Here is a 20,264-nt window from a genome sequence, read left to right as displayed (position 1 = left end):
CTTATTTTTCAAATGATGTCAGCCGGTTTCCTAGTTTTGAGGATTGTAATTCCAGTGAAATTCCCAGTGTGGATTTCCTACTATGGCATCTCTGTAAAGACTGGGGCCCAGGAAGAATAAGCTTTAGATTACAAACTTAATCTTGGGATTAAAGACTGTACAGTGCAAGGGAGGATAGAAACATTCTTCCCAGTGATTTATATAGTAGCGAATGTGTTCTCCCCACTAGCTGGATCTCTCACTCTTTATTGCAAAAATATTTGTTGAATAATTATTTTGTTAATACAGGGTCAATAAAAAGTTAGGAGTAAAACGACTGGAGATACACATGGAAAATACACAAACTAGCCATGAATGTGCTTATTCTTGAGAAAAAAATCATATGTATTACATTGTGACAATGAAAGGATTAAGTATTGTCTTGTAAAAACTCTTAATCTGTGAATAACTCCTCTTTTTACTGCCATCCAAGTCCTAAATATAAATGAATGACCTTCACTTTTCAGTACCACCTGTGACTCACATCTCACTCAAATGATGCTTCACTAAAGCCTATTTGCAAAGTGAGCAATGAGACAAACAGTTTATGAAACAAACATAAATAATCTTCCGAAATTAATTCAACAGGAACGAAAGATTAAATGAAGAACAATTATTTGAGCATTTGGACCGATTGCCTCCCATTGTTTGACAAACCTCTCGACACCAATATAAAAAAATATGATTCTCTTTAGCCATGTCAAATACGACTGATGGGTGATGCAATGATAATTAGCAGGCACTTAAAGGAAATTACGAAATGAGAATGCCTGATACAGGCTTCGATGTTTTTTCTTTTCTTTTAATTTTTCATGTTAGATTTTAATAAAACTCTTTTATATTTGCACCCTGATTCGTTTAAAACAGGCTTTTCCTAAACAATCCTAAAACTGAATCCTCAGGTAATTTGAACAATTACAATTTAATCTAATTTCACAGTCGAGGGATAATTTTGAACATTCTTTCCTATGCGGATAGAGTTCATTTCTGTCACCTGAAGGAGTTAGACGAGGTGGAGCAGCCGCTAATGAAAATTCATACCAGACCCGGAGAAAAGAGAACGGGAAAGGTCGACAAGGTGATAGCCGGGTCCACAACCCCATTATGGTATAATTATCTTGATGTCTCGATGGCAACACAGCCGGCACGTCCAAGTGCATTTACAGAATACAGCGTGGGTAAAAGGACAATCAGTTTAGCCAAGATTTTGCACATCAAAAACATCTAGAAGATTACTTTAGGTGCGTTTATGTGTCTGTATAAAAACGGAGGATTAGTAGTCTCGTGAATTGATGGTTTCTTTCATATTTCTCTACAATAAATACCTATAAAGAGATGTATTTCACATTTCTAAGAAAGGGGTGTTCATAAATCCTACAAAGTGAACATATTATCATATTAGTGTACTGCTGTGTAGAATGGGTCAATGGGAATCACTGTCTATAGCACTCATGTGTGTGTCAGATGATCTTTTATTGGTTAATTAATCAATTCATCAACCCGTGTTTGATCTGTTCCTTCTTATAAGAGGACGCCTGAGGTGTGACATTAAACTTGATGATCAAAGTCTTCCATAACTGAAAAAAAGGCAAATAGTAGTGCGAGCAGGTTTGAGTGTCTGCCCGACCGCTTTCAATACAAATCATACTGTTTTAAATCAATAGCACTTAAAAAATGTATCTGGACATTTTTTATTCAAGTTTTAACGTGGAGATAACTACACTTTTTGTTGGTTCACCAGCTGCTGTGAGCTAATTTAGTTCTCCAATCTCAGGTCAAGTCAAAGGTTAATGAGGTGTGCGCCTGGCTGCCTGGATGTGTTGGAATCGGTTACGTCTGTCCTCCGGCTATTCCTGTTGGTCCTCTCTAACGAGCAGATCGTTACCACTGAACATGAGGGTGAACAACTTGTAAAAAATGGATCTTAAAACAGTTTTATTTTTTACAAGAGTGAGAACATTTGCACAGTCTCTGTTTAGAGAATGTTGGGGGCTTTATTAACAATCTTCTCAAAGCAAAGTTTCCCCTGTACCGTAAACCATTAAATCAACATACCAGTTCAGAGGAATAGATAGTTTGACTGTTCATTAAATATACAGTATATCCACAACTCTGGTCTCTGTTGCAATGTACCTCATTAATGCAGCAATGGCGAAGTGCTAGGAAAATATATTTGTTTGATCCCTTTGTTTGAGGCTGTAGCATGCTCAGTTTTGAAGCTAGGAGAGAAGATATTGGTAACATATGAAAGACGACCTCAGGCATCCATAGGTACCACCTACTACTAGCTCGCTACTATGGGGACTAACAGCATCCCACATGAATGCATTTGGGCTGATTGAAGTCATACCCAATTTATGCAATTCCAAAAAGGTTTAGGGACCCTAGTATGGAGAAACATTTAAATACACCATTTTAGAATGGGCGGAAATATGACGTTTATAAGTTGCATGTATGTGAAGGGGAGACTCATGGGTACCCACCGAAAGGGCCCCCCGTAAATATGGACATTTCTGTTCTTTTCCTCGCCATAATTCATAGCAATTTTTACTCTCTCCCAGAGTTGTAGAGAGAACATTTTTTTAAAACTTCATGTTACTTTATAACATGACAAGTTGTTACCTTTTGGATAATCGCATCCTAATGAAACTTTACAACCACAAACTAGAACTAGAGGGCATTCAATGGATGTACTGCTTTTAGGAACATTGACAATAAGGGTCTTTTTTTTGAGCAGTTTACAGAACAGAAACGCTCGCCATCCAACCGCCAAAAGAAAAAGAAAACAATATGGGTCTATGTATGTCTCAGGGTTAAAGCCAAAATATCTCTCTCATAAAACACACTCTACCAACCAAGTTTTTTGTAACTAGAATCGATTATCCGATAATTTAGAGATTTATATATAGTCAACCAGTTAACATTAAATATCACGCTGTCCCATTTAGAAACAACCCCCTCCTTCAATCCAGCCCTCTGCACAACAATCCTACTCACCTTTTCCGTCCTGAAGCAGTCTCCCACCCCCTCTACTATCTGACCTCCTCTGACACCAACCCCTCAGCAGCCCCCTCGAGAGTCTTTAGCTGCATTGTTCATCAAGCAAAATAATGAATTTCGGAATAAGTAAACAAACACACTAATTTGCCTATTCATACCCTCCACACAGCACAGTGACAGACAATAGAAATCTTCCTATAAAATGGCATGAGAGAGACATGGTATGATATTATGACTGAATAATAAAACGATTGACAACTAGAACTTTTGAACTGTGTGACTTCAGAGAATATACATATCCTCACAATTCACAAGCTCATCATTCACAGGCACCTGCAATAAGTGGCCTCTTTAGTGAGCTCACACATCTAACAGGGATATGTCATTACACCTCAGCGAATGTCAAGAGGCCGGTCTGAATCTGCAAGTAAAGTATTAGCGAGGCTGCCGACCACCCACACACTGAATCCAAGAGAGGGCGTTGACAGGCAGCCCTGCTTATAGTCACTGTGGAACAATGAGAAGAGCTATAGAAGTCACTGTGATTTGCTGTTCTTTAATATAAGAGAAATCAGTGGGGAATGTGTATGTACACAAACACTACAAACACACACACACACACTGTATGTAGAACCCCCTAAGTCCAAAAATAGACATGAAAGTGCATAAATAAATGTGTAAATACCACAAGAATAAATCTAACACACAACCCCACCATAACACACACTTGACCCCACAAACTGATGGAGCATATTCTGTCTCCGAATACATCTAACCTGCATTATCAATTACATTACATTATATTTAGGCAACAACTCTCTTTTTACTTTTTAGTTCAAACTAAATGCTTTACTGAAAGCCATTTTTTGGGGATTTGGAAGTTGCAAATGATCGAATCTTCAGCCTGAACAGAACGGCGGGGAAAGATGACTTAACCTGCAGCCCACGGTGCACCTGTTACCGGAGGAGCACTTCACTCCGGAGCTGTCCGGAGCAGCACAATTCCTCGGTCACACACTCAGAGGCTTTCCCAAAAATCTTTTTTTGAGTGCACGAGTGCTGTTTTTAGACGGCGCACACAGACCTGCCTGCACTCGCAGCATCTCATTCCTCTGTGTGTGCGCAAGTGTCGCCAAAGTCACGTCAATTGTAATACGTCAAAATAAGCTGTGTAATATGCATGCTCACAATAGAATACACACTGTTAAGATACTCAGCAAAATGTGGGTGCTTAAACATTTACCTAGACCCACACACATACTCATACATGTATACAAAGTCAATACCTGTCACACCAGCACACGCACACCCCTGTTAAGCCCCATCCATGTACCTCATACACATCACAAATGGGCCAGTGAGTGATGGAGAAGTGGGCTCAAAGAGCCAGTGGGCTTGAAAAGAAATGGAAAAAGAAAAAAAGCTGAGAGGCAGGAAGAGTGCGTAGTTTACGACAGCATGAAGGAAAGACGAGAACAAGAAACACGAAGAGAGAGACAGCTTTGGTTTGGTTTTAAAGGCAGAGAGGAAAACATGTCATGATGACATGGTCATGATGCTTTAATATAAATGTCATTATAGAGTGGTTCGATATAGTGGTCTGGCTCCGGTTGTTTTCTTTCAACAGATACGTACAGTACTAAGCTGACCTGCCAGATGGTTTGTTACATAGAGCCATCTGAGAAGCCGCTCAGTAAAGGGCAGGCACTTTCAAAAAATACTTGGCAGGTGATGGATGAGCCACCTGTCAATCAAACTCTCGACGCAGCGAGTCGGGAGAAGAGCAACATGCATTTTTCCACGTCAAAAGCCTTCAGTTCTGTTCTTTGCTCTTCAGTCAATGATAAATGTTCCCACACACCTAAGCCCCGCCCGTAGCTGCCAGTCGCTCATCGCAGTTCGTTCTCTGGCTCACTGGACATAAACGCATTACTTGAAGCCTGTCAAGACGTGCGATATGTGATCCCACTATTCGCTTGACATGGCAAGAATCCAGCTGCTGTGCATAGTAACATCATCACTTCCACATGGAATATAGATTGTTAAATAAGCCATTCAGAAAACCTTTCAATTTCTAAAACTATTATACTACTTCTCGTGAACCGATATGAAATTCATTCAAGTCAATTCAGTCAGAAACAATAATACCAGCGTGAAATTTAATTAATCATTTCTGCAATCGCCACATGACCAAAGGTGCTCCAGTATGTGCCCCATTTTTTTTTAAGATCTCTAGAGACACATTTTATTTCCCCACACCTGAAGGGTGAACTGATATCTTTTCTACTGATATATGATTTCTGCCAATCACTTACATTTCTTGATTTACTAACGATATATGTTGTGTATCAATTTTGTGTTAAATTCCCTCATTAACAATGTTAAAATTCTAACAGAGACCAGAAATAATTGTAAAAATCTCAATTCAACTCAGTTATTTAAAAAAAACTATAAAACAAGGACAAAAAAGAAAAAGAGTCATACTATATTGCATTGGCTGACATAGTGTCTTCCAATAAGCTGCTAAATTAAAAATACTTCCAGAAGAAAACATTCGGGTGGACAGCGAGAAGACATTTTGATTGACAGGTTGAGGACGACACGTGGCTGTGACAGTTCAAAGTGTGACAAAAGCAGCTTTAAAACTCACAGCTCTACGAAAGCATTGGAATGACGTTTGGCTTACCTCATTGATGAGGAACTGTAGCTGAAGGACCGCTGCTCCGCTCTCATGCTGACAGTAGCAGTCCACCCCGGGTCCTCCCAGTCTGATGACATCACAAAGTCAAGGAAGTTTACAGAAGTGTAATTAACACGAACACACACACAGATACAGAAAAAGTGGGAGGCAAAAAAACCCCGGTATTTCTGTGTTATTTATTGTGGTGTACTGTAGGTGTGAAAAACAACATCCACAATGCACTGTGATGGATACATTAACATTACATGACCATTAATACTTTTCTACAATGCAATAAACAGACAATGGGTGAAGGTCATATCATTATCTTTTCGCCGACTATAGTTCCTGCATTTAAATTTGCAATGGTCCTTTCTGTGTAATAAGTTTATCGACTTATCAAAACAATATCTCATGTGTTATTGTGGAGGTCCCATGAAGATGCACCTGAACGATTATGCAACTGACCTGGTATATAAGTAGGCAGGTGGTGCAACGTCAAAAAGTTGGACTGAATTTAAAAAAAAGTTACATTGGGATACTTAATTGCAGACACACACCTTTCAGTTCCTCTCCTACCACATCGGGGAAGTCGAGTTTATAGCGAAACACTGGTCAAACACAGGTGAGGAGCAACACCAACTGAGGCGTCTTATTTCTGACTTAATAATAGGAACAACTCTCAGTGGAACACAATAGTTGGTTTTAGCTATAGGAAATAAACTGTGAGCCGAGTGTATTCACAAGCCAATTAATGTTAACTGCTAAACAAATCATGTAGTAACGGACCAGATGCTATTCTAATGCCAGGCTAAACTAAAATGATACAAATCTTAACTGGGTCATTAAACTTAGCAGAAACATAAACAACACTAATTCAATAGGTTTGCTCGGGGGTAAGTAAGTACAGTTGGTAAAGTACCAAGACTGTATTCAAGGCTGACAAATAACACACTAGTACAGTACAAACAGTACATCAGAGATATGCGAGATTTTCCCTCCAGCTTGGTTGTGCTATCCAACAAACATTTCCAGAAACATTTTAAAAAATGTATACAAGAGTTTAGCCTGGAAGCCCTATAGAAGGTGTGTCTGTTGAAAAAAACAACCCTTTTTGGTATTTGTGATTGGAGTCATGGAGCAAATGGGCTTCAGTCTGTCCATACACAGAATAAACAATATAAATAATAAAAAAATATTTAAAAAACATACTGCTCACATTAACACTCAACACTATAGATGGCAATTTAAAAAGTGGTCCATTTTGTTATTGCACTTATTGAATTTGTCCTGCAGTGCTGTAGTGTTTTTTTTCTTGCAGTATTGGTACCTCCTTGGTAAGTAATTTCCCAATTTGCCTTTCACAATACATTCTGATATTATACCCACGCTAAAGAATACTGTATTTACTGAATGTGGCTTGGTAAGAAAAGAGGTATGGTAACCAGAGGAAGTAAAATCCCAAAGCACATCCTTTAAATCAGGTGGAAATCAACAGGAGGGGGATGAGCCAGTTGGATCTGGGACAGGAGCAGTTATTGAATGTACAGAATTCAAAATGTTGCCAACATTGCTCGAGGAACGGCACATAACTACATATGACCAGTTCTGCAATGATTTAAATGATCCTGTTATGTCTGCAATTCATCAGCATCTGTTTGTAAATTATAGTTCTGTTGGTCCAACAGAACTATAATTTCAAGTTCTCAGCATTTCATGTACTAGTTTTTGTTATGTGTGTGTACATGGCATGCAATAATGTTCCAATACAAAACTTAGGCTGCAGTTACATTGCCCTACCCTCGTCCCTACGGGGTTTTCTGTCCACCTCACTTGGCATCAATGGCTACCCACACCTTGCAAACAGCTCAAGGCAAAGGGATTGTGTAACATTTATGAGACACAATCAAATGTTTCAATTCAGTTGTCTGATACTGCAGAACAATTTTTCATTGAGATCAAAATGTGTGTCATCACTTCATCATTTCATTTTATTAGAAAGGTGTGTGAAATTATCATAATCAGCAAATACTTTCTGGAGTTATCACTGTCCCATAAACCAGAACAGAAACGGGGAAAAAAGCTTTTGTACTCTGCACCCTCATCATGGAATATGTTGCAGAATGAGTTAAAACTCAAAGATCTGATATCACTTACTGGTTTTAAATATAAAATGAAAGAAATGGAGGCAGGTTCCCAACAATGTCAATGTTTCTTAAATTAACTCTGTTATGTCACTGTCTTTTAACTTTTAGTCTCTTTTAACTTGTCTTGTTCTGTGTTTTTTTGTTTGTAACTATCTGTTTCTTATGCTGCTGCCTGTCTTGGCCAGGTCACCCTCGAAAAAGAGATTTTTAATCTCAATGGGACTCACCTGGTTAAATAAAGGTTTAAATAAAAAATGGTCAAACAATTTGTTTTGTGAGGTCTCGGTTGCCTTTGTCCACCAAAATGGAATCAGTTAATGCTTGAGTCCAGGTGGTCATTCCAGGCATTGATGATATTGATGAAATCATGTTCACCCGAATGACCGTCCAGACAACCCAAAAACACATTATTTATTTATTTATTTCAAATCTGTAAAGATCATATTGTAAGTTCAAAATATGCACTACTCGCTAATTTGAAAATTGGTATTACTAAATAAGAAAGATATTTGAAGCTTGGATTACACACGAACACCACTAGCTGTGTTCAGTGACGTTTGACCTACTGAAGATGTGATAGAGAAGTCAATCAGAAAGCCAACAGATTGATGATATGCAGAGTGAGCACATCTCATTTGAGTGACCCAATGTACTCTGAAACCAACGAGACAGAAACATCCAGACAGTCTTGCTAGACTGACTTATCATATCTCCAGCAGCAGGAGCAGCCATGCACTGTGATATGGGGAATTGTTGAACCAGGCTAAAGAGCTCAGGTGCACTGGGGAGGAAAGACTCAAGCTCATGCCCCGAGGCAAAAGTTCAATTTCAGTCTTGTTTCAAAATAATTCTTAACTCTTGTATAAAAAAAAGAAAGAAAGAAAAACAAGTTGTTTTTATGGCTGCACTGTTGTTTGACTGTTCTGGGGGCATTCAGGGCTGGCTCTGTAGTACATGTTCAGTAAGCGTAGTAAATACAATGCATGGACAAATATCTGGAGATCTAATACTAAATATGGTTATATATTCTATATCTACAATGTAAATGTATAATATAACAATTATTGTTATCTTTATAGCGTATATTGATAATTCGTTGTGTTGTTGTGTTGAATGCATTAAATACATTTATGTGACTTAATTATCAAACATTGGTTTTAGATATACAGTCTTTCATGAATGCTAGAAAAAGAGATTTGTCAAGGGCTAATTTGTAAGTGTCACACTTTTAATTGTACACATTCATACTGTGATGGTACACCGTGACACCAGACACCATAATGCAGTGTCTAAACAGTTCTAGTGAGTTTGCCAGTAAGTTATTGATTGCCACCTTTATACTGTGTATTTGTAATAAAGTTAGAGCGGTGCACATTTTCAGGTTCGGCACCAGGTCACACACACACACACACACACACACACACACACACATACGCTCGCGCTCACACGCAAATGAATACTATACAAATATTCTGCAGATATCTATTTCTTGTGTTAGTTTGGGAGCGCATAAATATTTTGTGGAAAAGAAATCCCAAATAATCTGCTTCACAGTGAAACACAATTGTTCACATTTCAAACAGACATCAAACAGGAATATTTTCTTCTCTCTTTTTCTCACTCCACGCTAAATTGACTGAGCTACATCGGTAGGGGAAAAAAAATCAAACACCAAATACTCAAGCTTACTTGGAGGAGAGGCCTTTTGCCCTCATATTAAGCACCACACAGAGAAAAATAATTTGTCGACCTTTGGCAAGACACTGAGCACAAGCAACAGTCGTGTCCACTTAGTCAAGCAGTCTATGTATTTGTCCCTTGAATACCCACACAGTGGGTGACTTCCAGTATGAAAGGCTTGAATAAAAACAAGTCAGACATGGTTTGCGAATGCATACCATTGTGTCAGTCTTGACAGTGCGAGTTAGGCTTGTCGCAGTGGGTGCTATAGAACCTTTGAAAGCAAACGTCATCAAAAAAGAATTCATGCGCATGTTTTTTAAACAGCCATTCCGACAAGTAAGCAAACTTTGAACATTGAATATAAACTGTTACTATCATCAAATGTATGGTTGTTGCATTTTTGGTTTTCAAAATCGATATTCCAAAGGGGGACTCAAGCTCTACAGAATTCCAACAGGATCGCAACTGTTTCAGAGCAGCAGATGTTTCAGTTTAAGGAGTGAACTTGTGACTTTCAGCTTTATGGTCAATGGTTGCTCGTAGGATCTTTGGGAGTTAACGCCCCTGCATAGCTTGGCAAGCTATTGGACTCCGCCGTACTTCTGTTGTCATACAGCGTGCGCCCATGTGTTTTGTATGCTTTGACATGGTGCAGCTTTTCTCATGACGTGCCAATGGACACTATGCAAATCAACATATTTTTGTAATTAATGACGTTGGTGACGGCGATGGCATCAATGGTGTCTGCAAAAAACCTCAGCCCTACTCTATTGTATGCTGTGTGTGTGTGTGTGTGTGTGTGTATGTGTGTGTGTCTGTGATTCAAGGGCTGACTCAAAAGGCAATGGTTGGCGACAGACTTAAATCATCTCTCAGTCAGTCTGGATAATTCTCCCCCTGACAGGCGAGTCTTTGTACACATCCCATTTAAATTCACATCACACTCGCACCGCATTAAAACACAAAAGAAGCTGTCGAAAGCACAAAACTGATGTGAAGGTGAAGTCGCCTACATTCATACAGGAGACTCAAACCATATTGCTGCTAACAGGAAACAATGCCAAAATGAAAGAGAAAATAAACTGACTGTTTCTGTTGTTGTTTGGCAGCTGATTCAGTCAAACTAGAGCCTTATTTCCTCAAAATATCTTAAAAGTAAAAGAGTTGAAACATCGGTAAAGCTTCCTAGAAACCAAATGTCTTGGTATGGTGAGCTTTGTTTTTTCTGCTTCACAGCCTGATGAACAGGGAAATCAGGTACAGCATACATTAACATTTAACAATCAAATAGCTCTTGTTATCCGAAACCGTTGGCGCAATGCTCTACACATAAATACTTTGCATATCATTGTTTGTGAGCGTTTTATTTTTACAGTTACAATGATCAGCTATAATCAAACAAAAGAACAGTTATTAATAATTAATAGGGTTTGTTTGCACATGCTGTTTTGCGGTTTTAAGATAAAAACGCTGGCATAGTTGAATTGCTAAAAAGGCTGAAACAACTACAATTTCCTACCCTGCTGTAGATGAACAACCAAATTAGTTTGTAACATGAATCTAGAGTTTAACACAATAGGCTCCAATCAAGACTAGGTTTTTATCTCAGCAGGGAAGACAACACATAACATAAGTGCAACACTAGCAACAATGGCAAATGTTTTTGTTTGTTGGGGTTGGCAACAAGCAACAATAACAGCGGAGGGGTTGGGGAGGAGAAACTTATAATTGCATCGCTGTATGGTGGACTAAAATTAACCATGCCTTAATTACTCACATTAACATTCAAACCCACATGGATTTGTGAAGAAAGGTCAATCAGCTACTTTAAGAGGGCTCTCATCAACATGATGTTTGATGAACAAACACTGCATGTAGAGCGTTGGACAATCTTCTACTAAAAGTAGGTATGCATCAGGCGTGAAGACAAAGCACAAAACACATCTGAATGTATCTTACACGAGGGCTCTTCTTTCATCTGCAACCATTCTATGTTCTCGGCGAACATCCGTGAACATCCTTTCACTGACTCCTGAAATGTTCTTCCTCCATCCTCAGAAGGATTTGAACTTGTTTGACTCCAACGTCACGCTGAGTTAATTCTGATACGCTTGTCTTTCCAAGTCATGAATAACTGCTGGGTGTAAACATGAGCTTCCTTATTCACAATAAAATGCATCCCAAAGGTCTTTTTCCCCAGTTGGTTTGGATTATATTTACACTCCTAACAAGCTGTGCTTGTTTTTCAGTTGTGAGCAGGCTTCTGACTATGGCAATTTCTGGAATTACTCCCCCATTTACTGCTTCCCTGCTCCATATTGAACAGATCCTGTGCAGTGTACTCGACAATGAGCAGGAAATTGAGATTTGGGGCACTTACCAATCATTCTTTTCCATCATCACTGACAGGTGGTGTGTTGCAAGACTGCAATTCTAACATACTTATATCAAATGCCATGCTATGAACAATACCTTATTTTCCCTATGTGGTAATGTTTGAGGCACTATATAGTGCAGGAGTATTCAATTCAAATCCAGCGAGGTCCAGTTAGAGAATTTCCTCATGCAAAAATCCATAACATCACAACAATGTCTAACTTGCATGATTTAGTGCCATATGTATTGAAGTGGCCTAGCAGTTGTATCAGCCTGTATACAAAGTCAACAACTGACTGTCAAAGCAAACTAAGAAATAATATCTCAACAATATGTATTGTCTTTTTCAAATTTACTGGATGAATCATAAATAATGCATACTCAAATAATAAAAGTGTTATTCACAAAAATAAAATAAAATACATAACTGAAAGCTTTTGAAAAATGTGACAAAGTACTTCATTTAAGAAATATTTATTTAACTAGAGATGCACGGTGGTGTAGTGGGTAGCACCTCACAGCAAGAGGGGCCCGGGTTTGGATCCCGGTCTGGGCACAACTTCTGTGTGGAGTTTGCAGGTTCTCCCCGTTGCAGTGCGGGGTTACCTCCGGGTTCTCCGGATTCTGATCAAATTGGCCTCTTTTTCTGTGCCTCCAAATCGGATTTGGGTGGATACGTTTGCTCAGAAGATTTGTGCTTCGTCTCGTCGTGGAACTTCACATCCCCGAATTTAATAATCGTCACGAGATCTGAACATAAGTGACACATTGTTTTTTTGTAATGCTCGTGCGAAGAATGTACATAAATTAAGTCTGTTCATTCTCAATTAAAGGCGTTGGTCTCACTGTGCACATGTCCCTTTTTGGAGCACGCCATGTGAAATAAAATGACTCACGTACGTCCCCTCCCCTGTGTGTGTATGTCTAGATATTATTTCCATTTTATTTTACGTAGATCATCAACTGGTGAGGATGCCGATTTCTGTGGCTGTGGCATGTATCATAAGGCTCAGTCTTTAAGCACAACATCATGTGTGTAGCCAACAAGTGCTATTTAAGAGGCCTTGTGTTAAAACTAGTCCGCTTGGCATAATCGTGGGTGATATGACAAGTTTTGCTATATTCAGTCTTTCCCTCTCTCTTTTGATTTCTCTAAGCTTTACCTTGTTGTAGCTTCTTTTACATTTTTAAGTTATTTTAAGTTACAACATGCTGCAGTGGACAGTTTCCTTTCAATCTCCTGGCAACTGAATCACAGACGGTCACCGACTTCTCTGCAGTCACCTGGTATTTCCATCCTGCGTTGTCCCCTACCCAACACTTACGGTATATGTTGTATTTTATAAACAAAGTGGATGGAAGAGGGACACTAGACTGCAGGATATTTACGGTATCCAAAGCAATGTGGATGGTCTATGGTAAAAAGTCACAACTGAAACTATGTCCATATGTTCCTACCATATGATACTAATGTAAGTGAGGAGTAAGGGCAGGGTATATATATATATATCTGTTTTTCTTACATCAAAACACCTCAGGCTATGTGATGTGAATTGATGACTGGCAAAGTGTTTTCCACCTTTAACACCTTGATTAGTGTAATAACATGTGGAGTGAAGCATGTTGAGAGTGTTTGTGTTCAAGAGCATACGTGTGTGTCTTTGCTGAATATCTGTTCAAGTGTGTGCGTATCTATGCCTTACATGTGCACGTGTGTGTATGTGTGTGGGTGGGTGGGCCGGAGCGTGGGCTGTTCTGCCAAGTTTGTACATAAAGTGATTTTAGAATGATCGGGTAGCCTCTCACGTCTTAAGGTTAGATAGACAATAAAAATAAAACACTACAATTTATAAACACGATGTGCCAGTCAGTAGCGCATAATGGTGTGTTTTCTGGAAAGGGTAAACGGTCAGTCTCCTCCAGTGAAGTCTGGAACAATAAGCAATGCAGTATATTGCAGACATCTTTCAAGTTAAAATAAATAAAATCCCATTCACCACCAAGAGCATTCTCCACAAACTTGTGCAATCGGAAAAGGAAAACCCCTCGAACTATAAAATGTCATCACAGGTTGTCAATTTCACCGTTTGTCATTGAACATGAGCCTGGATTCATTGTTTGACTAGATTAGCCTTTCCTGTACTCTGATTTCTAGCTCTATTTATTTGAGTCACAGTTTCTCTGAGACTACAGTCTAATCTCTGAATTTCTGTCTACTTTCCAGGTACCTGCTGTAACCAGCATGTCACAGAGTCATCAAATGATTGCGCTCTCACTTACTCATCATTAACAAGGGCAAGAAATACAATATGCCAATGTCCTGTATGTTTGACTTGGTCAGAGTTGTGGGCCGTGAGATTCAGAGAAAAAAGTTGATGAATTTTGAAATGAAAGGCGGTGAAAGGCATTTCCATTCACCGCTGTCTGTATGTAGAAGAGACCTTGAGCGAGACCCTGAACCCCAATTTGCTGCTTTACACATTTGCACTTTACAGCAGCCCAGTGCTCTTAAAAGCTGATGATGGGTTTTAATGCAGAGGTCAAATATCATGCATGTGAAGCCTGAAATGGCTCAGAGATGTTAGCGGTAAACCCAAGTCCAGACGACAGAAACAACCAATGTCCTTAAATTACTGCAGGTTTTTCTACGAGGAGTGGTTTTAATATTCTTGGTAGGGTTGTTGTTAAAAGTGGTGACATTTAAAGTGAATCTTTCTCAAAGCCATGCAATTCCTCAAAAGTAAACCGTGGCGGCTTTCTCTTCAATTGATGCCAATGTGAGACGGTCTCAATCTAACTGACCTGCTATCCACTCATCCTCTCTATCTCCCCAATCCACACTCACAATCCTTCCTTCTTCCACAATTACTCTTGTCTCGTTCGTTTAATAATGCTGGTGGAACAGTGGGGACACAGCTGGGCATTTTAGATGAGTATAAACATCTCACAGTAGAGTGGATACATAACAAGGAATGTTTGTGTGTGCGTGCTTGCATTTGTGTGGCTGGCTGGCTTGGTGGCTGTTTGTGTTGGCACATAGAGCTCTGTACACTTGCACTCAGATGTTTTCTTAGTGGCAGAGTTGGCTGACGGTCCACCACAGTCTCATAGAACTTGGTCTTTATCTTATGGTTGCAGGTGAGGCTGTAGACATGACTCACTAACCAAAATCTGTTTACCTAATCTAGATAGAATAATACAATACCCAAACATACAAGCTCACACTGTATTTAACATCATATTTGGTATATGCAAACTGCAAAACTTTATATATTTTGACAAATTGTAGCAGAGGCAGAGGTTCAAGAAGACCGCATGAAGTCATCCAATGAGCTTCATGATTTTAGTCAAAACTATTATTTCACTTTTAGCCAAACACAAAGGGAGGCACGCCTTGCACCTGTATTAACAGGGCGGTCTAGCAGCAATCTAACAGCACCATGAAGTACATTTATTTAACCACAAAAACAAATAATCTAATGTTCTCCTTTTAGGGGGACAAAGATGACAGACATCCCAAGCTTCATTAAAATCATTGATAGAATATTTGAATAAAAAAAAAAAATCACCTTCTGTACCCTAGTGAATAATATCAAACATCTAATGCGTCCAGGTCCAAGGCAAAACAAGTCAGAATCCAAACCATGGAGATGAAGCCCTGTCATTGTACTGCAGAGAATAGGGCAACAATGAGCTTTGCTGGGTAAACTCATTAAAGAGCAGAAGAGAGCAACACCATATACTATGCTAGTAATTGCTCCCACACACTGTATGTGTCAATCCTAAACTGGGCTCATAACCTTTAACAGCATAAACAAATGCTTTATTCATGGCTTTATTTTCTAAACTGCTATGGTGTCAAGTTGAACTTGCTACTTAGAAAAGCCTTTCCCCTACGTGCAAGCTACGACTTAGTCAAACAGGGAGAGGACGGCTGACACTTTTAAAAGCTTTTTCTTAATCATTGTGTGAATAATTAACATTCAAGACTGCTCATATAACCCGTTTACCTGTGATTTGTTGAGAAATAAATACATTTTTCAGACCAAAAATCCCTGAGTAAAGAGCCCCCTGTCTTATAACGCCACAGATGCTTCTTCTCACTGCTCTTTTCTGATGTAATAAGAGCAGAGAGAGAAGGCATCTGTCTTGCTCAAGCTCTCATCATTTAAATAAATGTGCATGTGTTTCATATCATTGTGATTAAAATGCTGAAGTGCATCTGCTCTCTACCTACCACCTCTTAAATTATTATTATATCTATCTCTCCCTCATCTAAAAACCCCACATGACTGGCTTACATTATTCCTATTACGGCTTCCTATTCAAATTGTCTGGCTAAAGTAGTGTAAATTCATAATTCTAAAAAAAAAAAAAATTTCTTATATCTTATGAAATGTATTGTCCATTTCACCAAAAACCTGTTCACTGCTGCACTTAAATGAACAAAAGTAGCGGGCGTAAAATCCATGGATACCAGATCTAGTGCTGTGGGAGAGAGATGAGATAATGATCATTCTTATCATTAAGGAGGAGCAGGGTTCAAGCAGTCTGTACCGGCGACACCTGTGCTGTCAAGTGTCCTTGAAACAAACAAAGACACTTTTTGTTGTCCATTGCCACAGATCTGAAGGTGACCATTCACAGCTTGAATACGTGGTAAAATGAAAGATAATGAATATCCATCAGATTCCAGTGGTGTGGTATTGTATTACCCACTGCTAAACACCGTCAAGAATGACTATTGTGTATTAGGCAATGACACACAGACACACACGTGTGCACGCACATTCACACACACACACACACACACACACACACACACTGCACACCATTTCTACACTCTTGGCTGCATCTTAACAAGCAGCTCAGTGAGTAATTAACCTGCAGATAACCTGCTTTGAGGCAGTAAAATTGGTCCTCCAGAAGCTGGAAACGTGTCTGCCGTATAGAGACTGTTACAGGTCAAAGAAAATGACTGCACATACACAACAAAGAGAGGACGGAAGTGTCCTGATAAGCTGGGGTAAATCTGTCCCCAAAATAACAGAGTAAAAAGTGGCACTTTTTTAGCCAGAAATGATTAAAGTTTATATTTGAGTTATTTTAGCTAGGACTCTCCCTGGAGTTACATTTAAGTGTCTATGCACACCTGGCAATAAAACATTATAATACTGAACAAACTGTCCCCTCATAATCTTTTTCATATTTTTATATTATTTCCCTCTTCCATAGAACGTGGTTAATACAAGGTCCTGCTGCGGCCAAGCCTGATAGGGTAAACGCACTCCCACTTTAGACTCACTCACAATCACACAACTTTAGGAAACACACACACACACACACACACTCAAAGCGCAGGCGCAGCAGCCAACAGAAACCCAGGATCTTCAGTCGCTGTCTCTGGGTAAGGTGCAATTTGACAACAGGAGATATCGATTCAGTTGCCCGCAGGCTTTTTATAGAACCATCATTATGGCCCGTAGCCCAGCCTGCCAACATTGTAAGGGGAAAGAGAAACAGCAGTAAGAGAGAGGTAGATAAAGAGGGCGATAATAAACATAGTTAAATGATGGGGAATTGGAAGAAAGGTAGAATGGAATGGAGGGAATTGGGAAGGAGAGATAAATGGTATCGAGCAAGGTAAATAAAACGGTGAACGAAAGTTAATTGAAAAAAAGCATTGGAAAGGGAGATATATATTCTGGAAGATCACAAGACGGGTGTAGAGAAAAAGAAAGCTTGTGCAAATATTGTGCAAATATGCCCGCCTAGGCGGGCCTTGCATGTTCTCCACGTGGCAGCGTGGGATCGCCTCCAGCGACCCTGAACAGGAGAAGCATTTCAAGATAATGGATTGTTGGACTCGTCTTAGTTCTAATCTTCCATTTAAACGTCTTTAGGAAGAACCCTAGTGGTTAGCACTAAACCAACTTCTCCCCCTGCAGATTATGGTTAAGAGGAAGACAACGTCAGACTGAATAATGTGTCGAAATGGCAAGTCAGTCTGATTACCAGGCTATGAGAATGTGTGTGTGTGTGTGTTGTCCAACAACTCTGTAGGATGAGCGTGATCCATCTACAGTGGCATAGACTCTGTTTTCATCACTCATTAAGAACTCTGCGGGTGCTTCAAAGCTGCTGACAGGGTGAGCAGTAAAACGCTCTCACAGAAAGAAGTATGACCTCTTGTGGTGTGAGAACCTTGCTCTGCCGTTGGAGCTAATGAAGTCTCCTGACTGTGCTACATGCGCATGGTTGTATAAATACTAAGTAGGCCTACATGTAGAGACTACACTATATGCTATATGCTATCTTGCTTGTGTACATTGTTATTGCTTCTATTGTTTCCGTTTTACCATGTAAAGTGCCTTGAGTATCTTTTAAAGTGCGGGAAGGGATCAACAAAGTCAGTCCGTTCTCTAAAAAACATGAATGTCTGCAATCCAATTCTCAAAATCGATTACTTTGGAAGGATATTATACCTCAGAAGGGTTCACTCATGTTTAGATGCTGATCTCCAAATATGAACATTTTGATAACCATAATTGCAAGTGGTTTCCTCCATTCCCTCTGAATTGCTTGTTCTCACTGGGATTCAATCTCCATGTGATTGGCTCACTGATGAGCCAAGCCTATGTCAGTGCATATTGATAATCACTTTAGGTGTCAAAACTCCTGCCTTGCTCCAGTGCTGAGTATCACACAGAATCTGCAGTGTCTTCGCACTTGTCAGAACTTCAGGGCCACAAACAGCAGTGAGAAAAGCTGTCTGTGGTACTCACCGCAGCTCATGCTGTTAGTAATGCTTGTCGCCTGGTGGAAGAGCTCGGCCAATGACTGAGCTTGTCCAATCAGATGTTGTTTTCATCTGTGCCTTTGTTTATAAACCATCTTTGTTTCCCTGAACAATATGCACACCTGTCTTGTGTTGTTTGTGTACAGTTTAGTCATACCATGATCAATGTCTGTGAGCATAAAAGCAGTCTTTATTTAGTTTCTTTTTTTGCCATCTTTGCTGTGTTTAATATATCAACCACTGTAGGGTTTGTTGTTGTCTTGTACCTCTAGAAGGGATTATTATTAAACTTCTGAGTCATTGTCAAGTTTATTTCACAACATCTGGTCTCATCTTTCAGCTCACTGCTCCCTTCGTGTGACCCAGTTTAGTCATGCCAGAGGAAAATTGTTGCAAAGTAGTGATATTCATTATTAATCGTTTAACCAACGATAACAATTTTGACCAATTAATGCTGTACGGTCAAGTTAAAAGCAATATTGAAAGAAAATAGAAGACTACATCCACTTATTATATACAGTCTAAGAACAAGACACAGGAACTTGGCTCGCGTCCTGAGGAGATAAATCATGTATTCACTGACTGTACGCACACTGCACTGCCACAGTCACGGCTATAACTTTGCACCATGCTAGGCTGACACACAGCTGACAACATCGCAGTGAAACTAATTGTGTCCACGACAATACACGCAGTGCATCTCTCTGAAGGACACTTTGATATGCGGACCCAAGGAGCAAACAGCCAGCCTTATGGTTAAGGACCACCCACTCTACCCACTCAGGCACAGCTGAACAATGTTGTCTGTCAGTGTGATGCAAATGAATCGGCTGGAAGAGGCAATCATGCAACAGTAGGTGGGGAGCGGGGTTTAAACACACGGAGAGCCGCAATCATTGACCTGTCATCTGAGAAAATGCCCCAAAATGCATCTCTGTTGGCTGATATTAAGTGGTCTGTGGTCTTCAGCGGGGGGCTTTAAGAGTCAGATGTGAAACACTGAGTGCATTGAAAAGTCATTTTGCACATGCACAAGACAAGTGCATGATTGTGTTAGTGTATACATGTGTGACTGACACATGAATAGAATACAGGACAGCTAGTCATAAATCATACAAAAAAAAAAACCATGATTTTCCTAATAACCACAACCACTCAGACCAAGACCAAAAAAGACTGCTCACATACAAACACACTGATGATCTTTGAGAAACATACATGTTTTCAGTTTGCATTAAACACATACACCAGGACAAACCTCTGAAATTATGTTTTTACAAACCATACTACTACAAAAGTGTAATCTTTGCCAGGTATTTACTGTACACATTTCTAATAGTGACACATTATTACTTGGCTAACTCGATGGTGATTGCTTAAGGCAGTCGCCCAACACTGCAGTCCTCCCACAGACACACCGTCACACAACCATGTCTAACAAGGTTATATTTTGCTATCGGTACAGTTCTTATACTGCTCTTGGATCAGCAGTCCGTTGTAGATGTCGTCATGTTCTTCATCAAATTGCATCCCACTGAGC

At 39.6% G+C, this 20,264-nt stretch overlaps 1 protein-coding gene across 2 annotated transcripts in view; it reads right to left on the bottom strand.

Annotated features, from left to right (window-relative positions):
* stxbp5l (syntaxin binding protein 5-like) overlaps positions 1-20,264 on the bottom strand; it is a 107,602-nt gene that overhangs the window by 57,941 nt on the left and 29,397 nt on the right. For both annotated transcript variants that reach the window (XM_034561830.1, XM_034561831.1), the window contains exon 3: positions 5,726-5,807. In XM_034561830.1, coding sequence (XP_034417721.1) covers positions 5,726-5,807 — 82 coding nt within the window. The remainder of the gene's footprint in view (positions 1-5,725; positions 5,808-20,264) is intronic.

This window comes from Cyclopterus lumpus, chromosome 21 (assembly GCF_009769545.1).
Source record: "Cyclopterus lumpus isolate fCycLum1 chromosome 21, fCycLum1.pri, whole genome shotgun sequence".
Classification (NCBI taxonomy): Eukaryota; Metazoa; Chordata; class Actinopteri; order Perciformes; family Cyclopteridae; genus Cyclopterus; species Cyclopterus lumpus.
The sequence above is the reverse complement of the archived record's forward strand: the minus strand, read 5'-3'. Positions and strand labels throughout refer to the sequence as shown.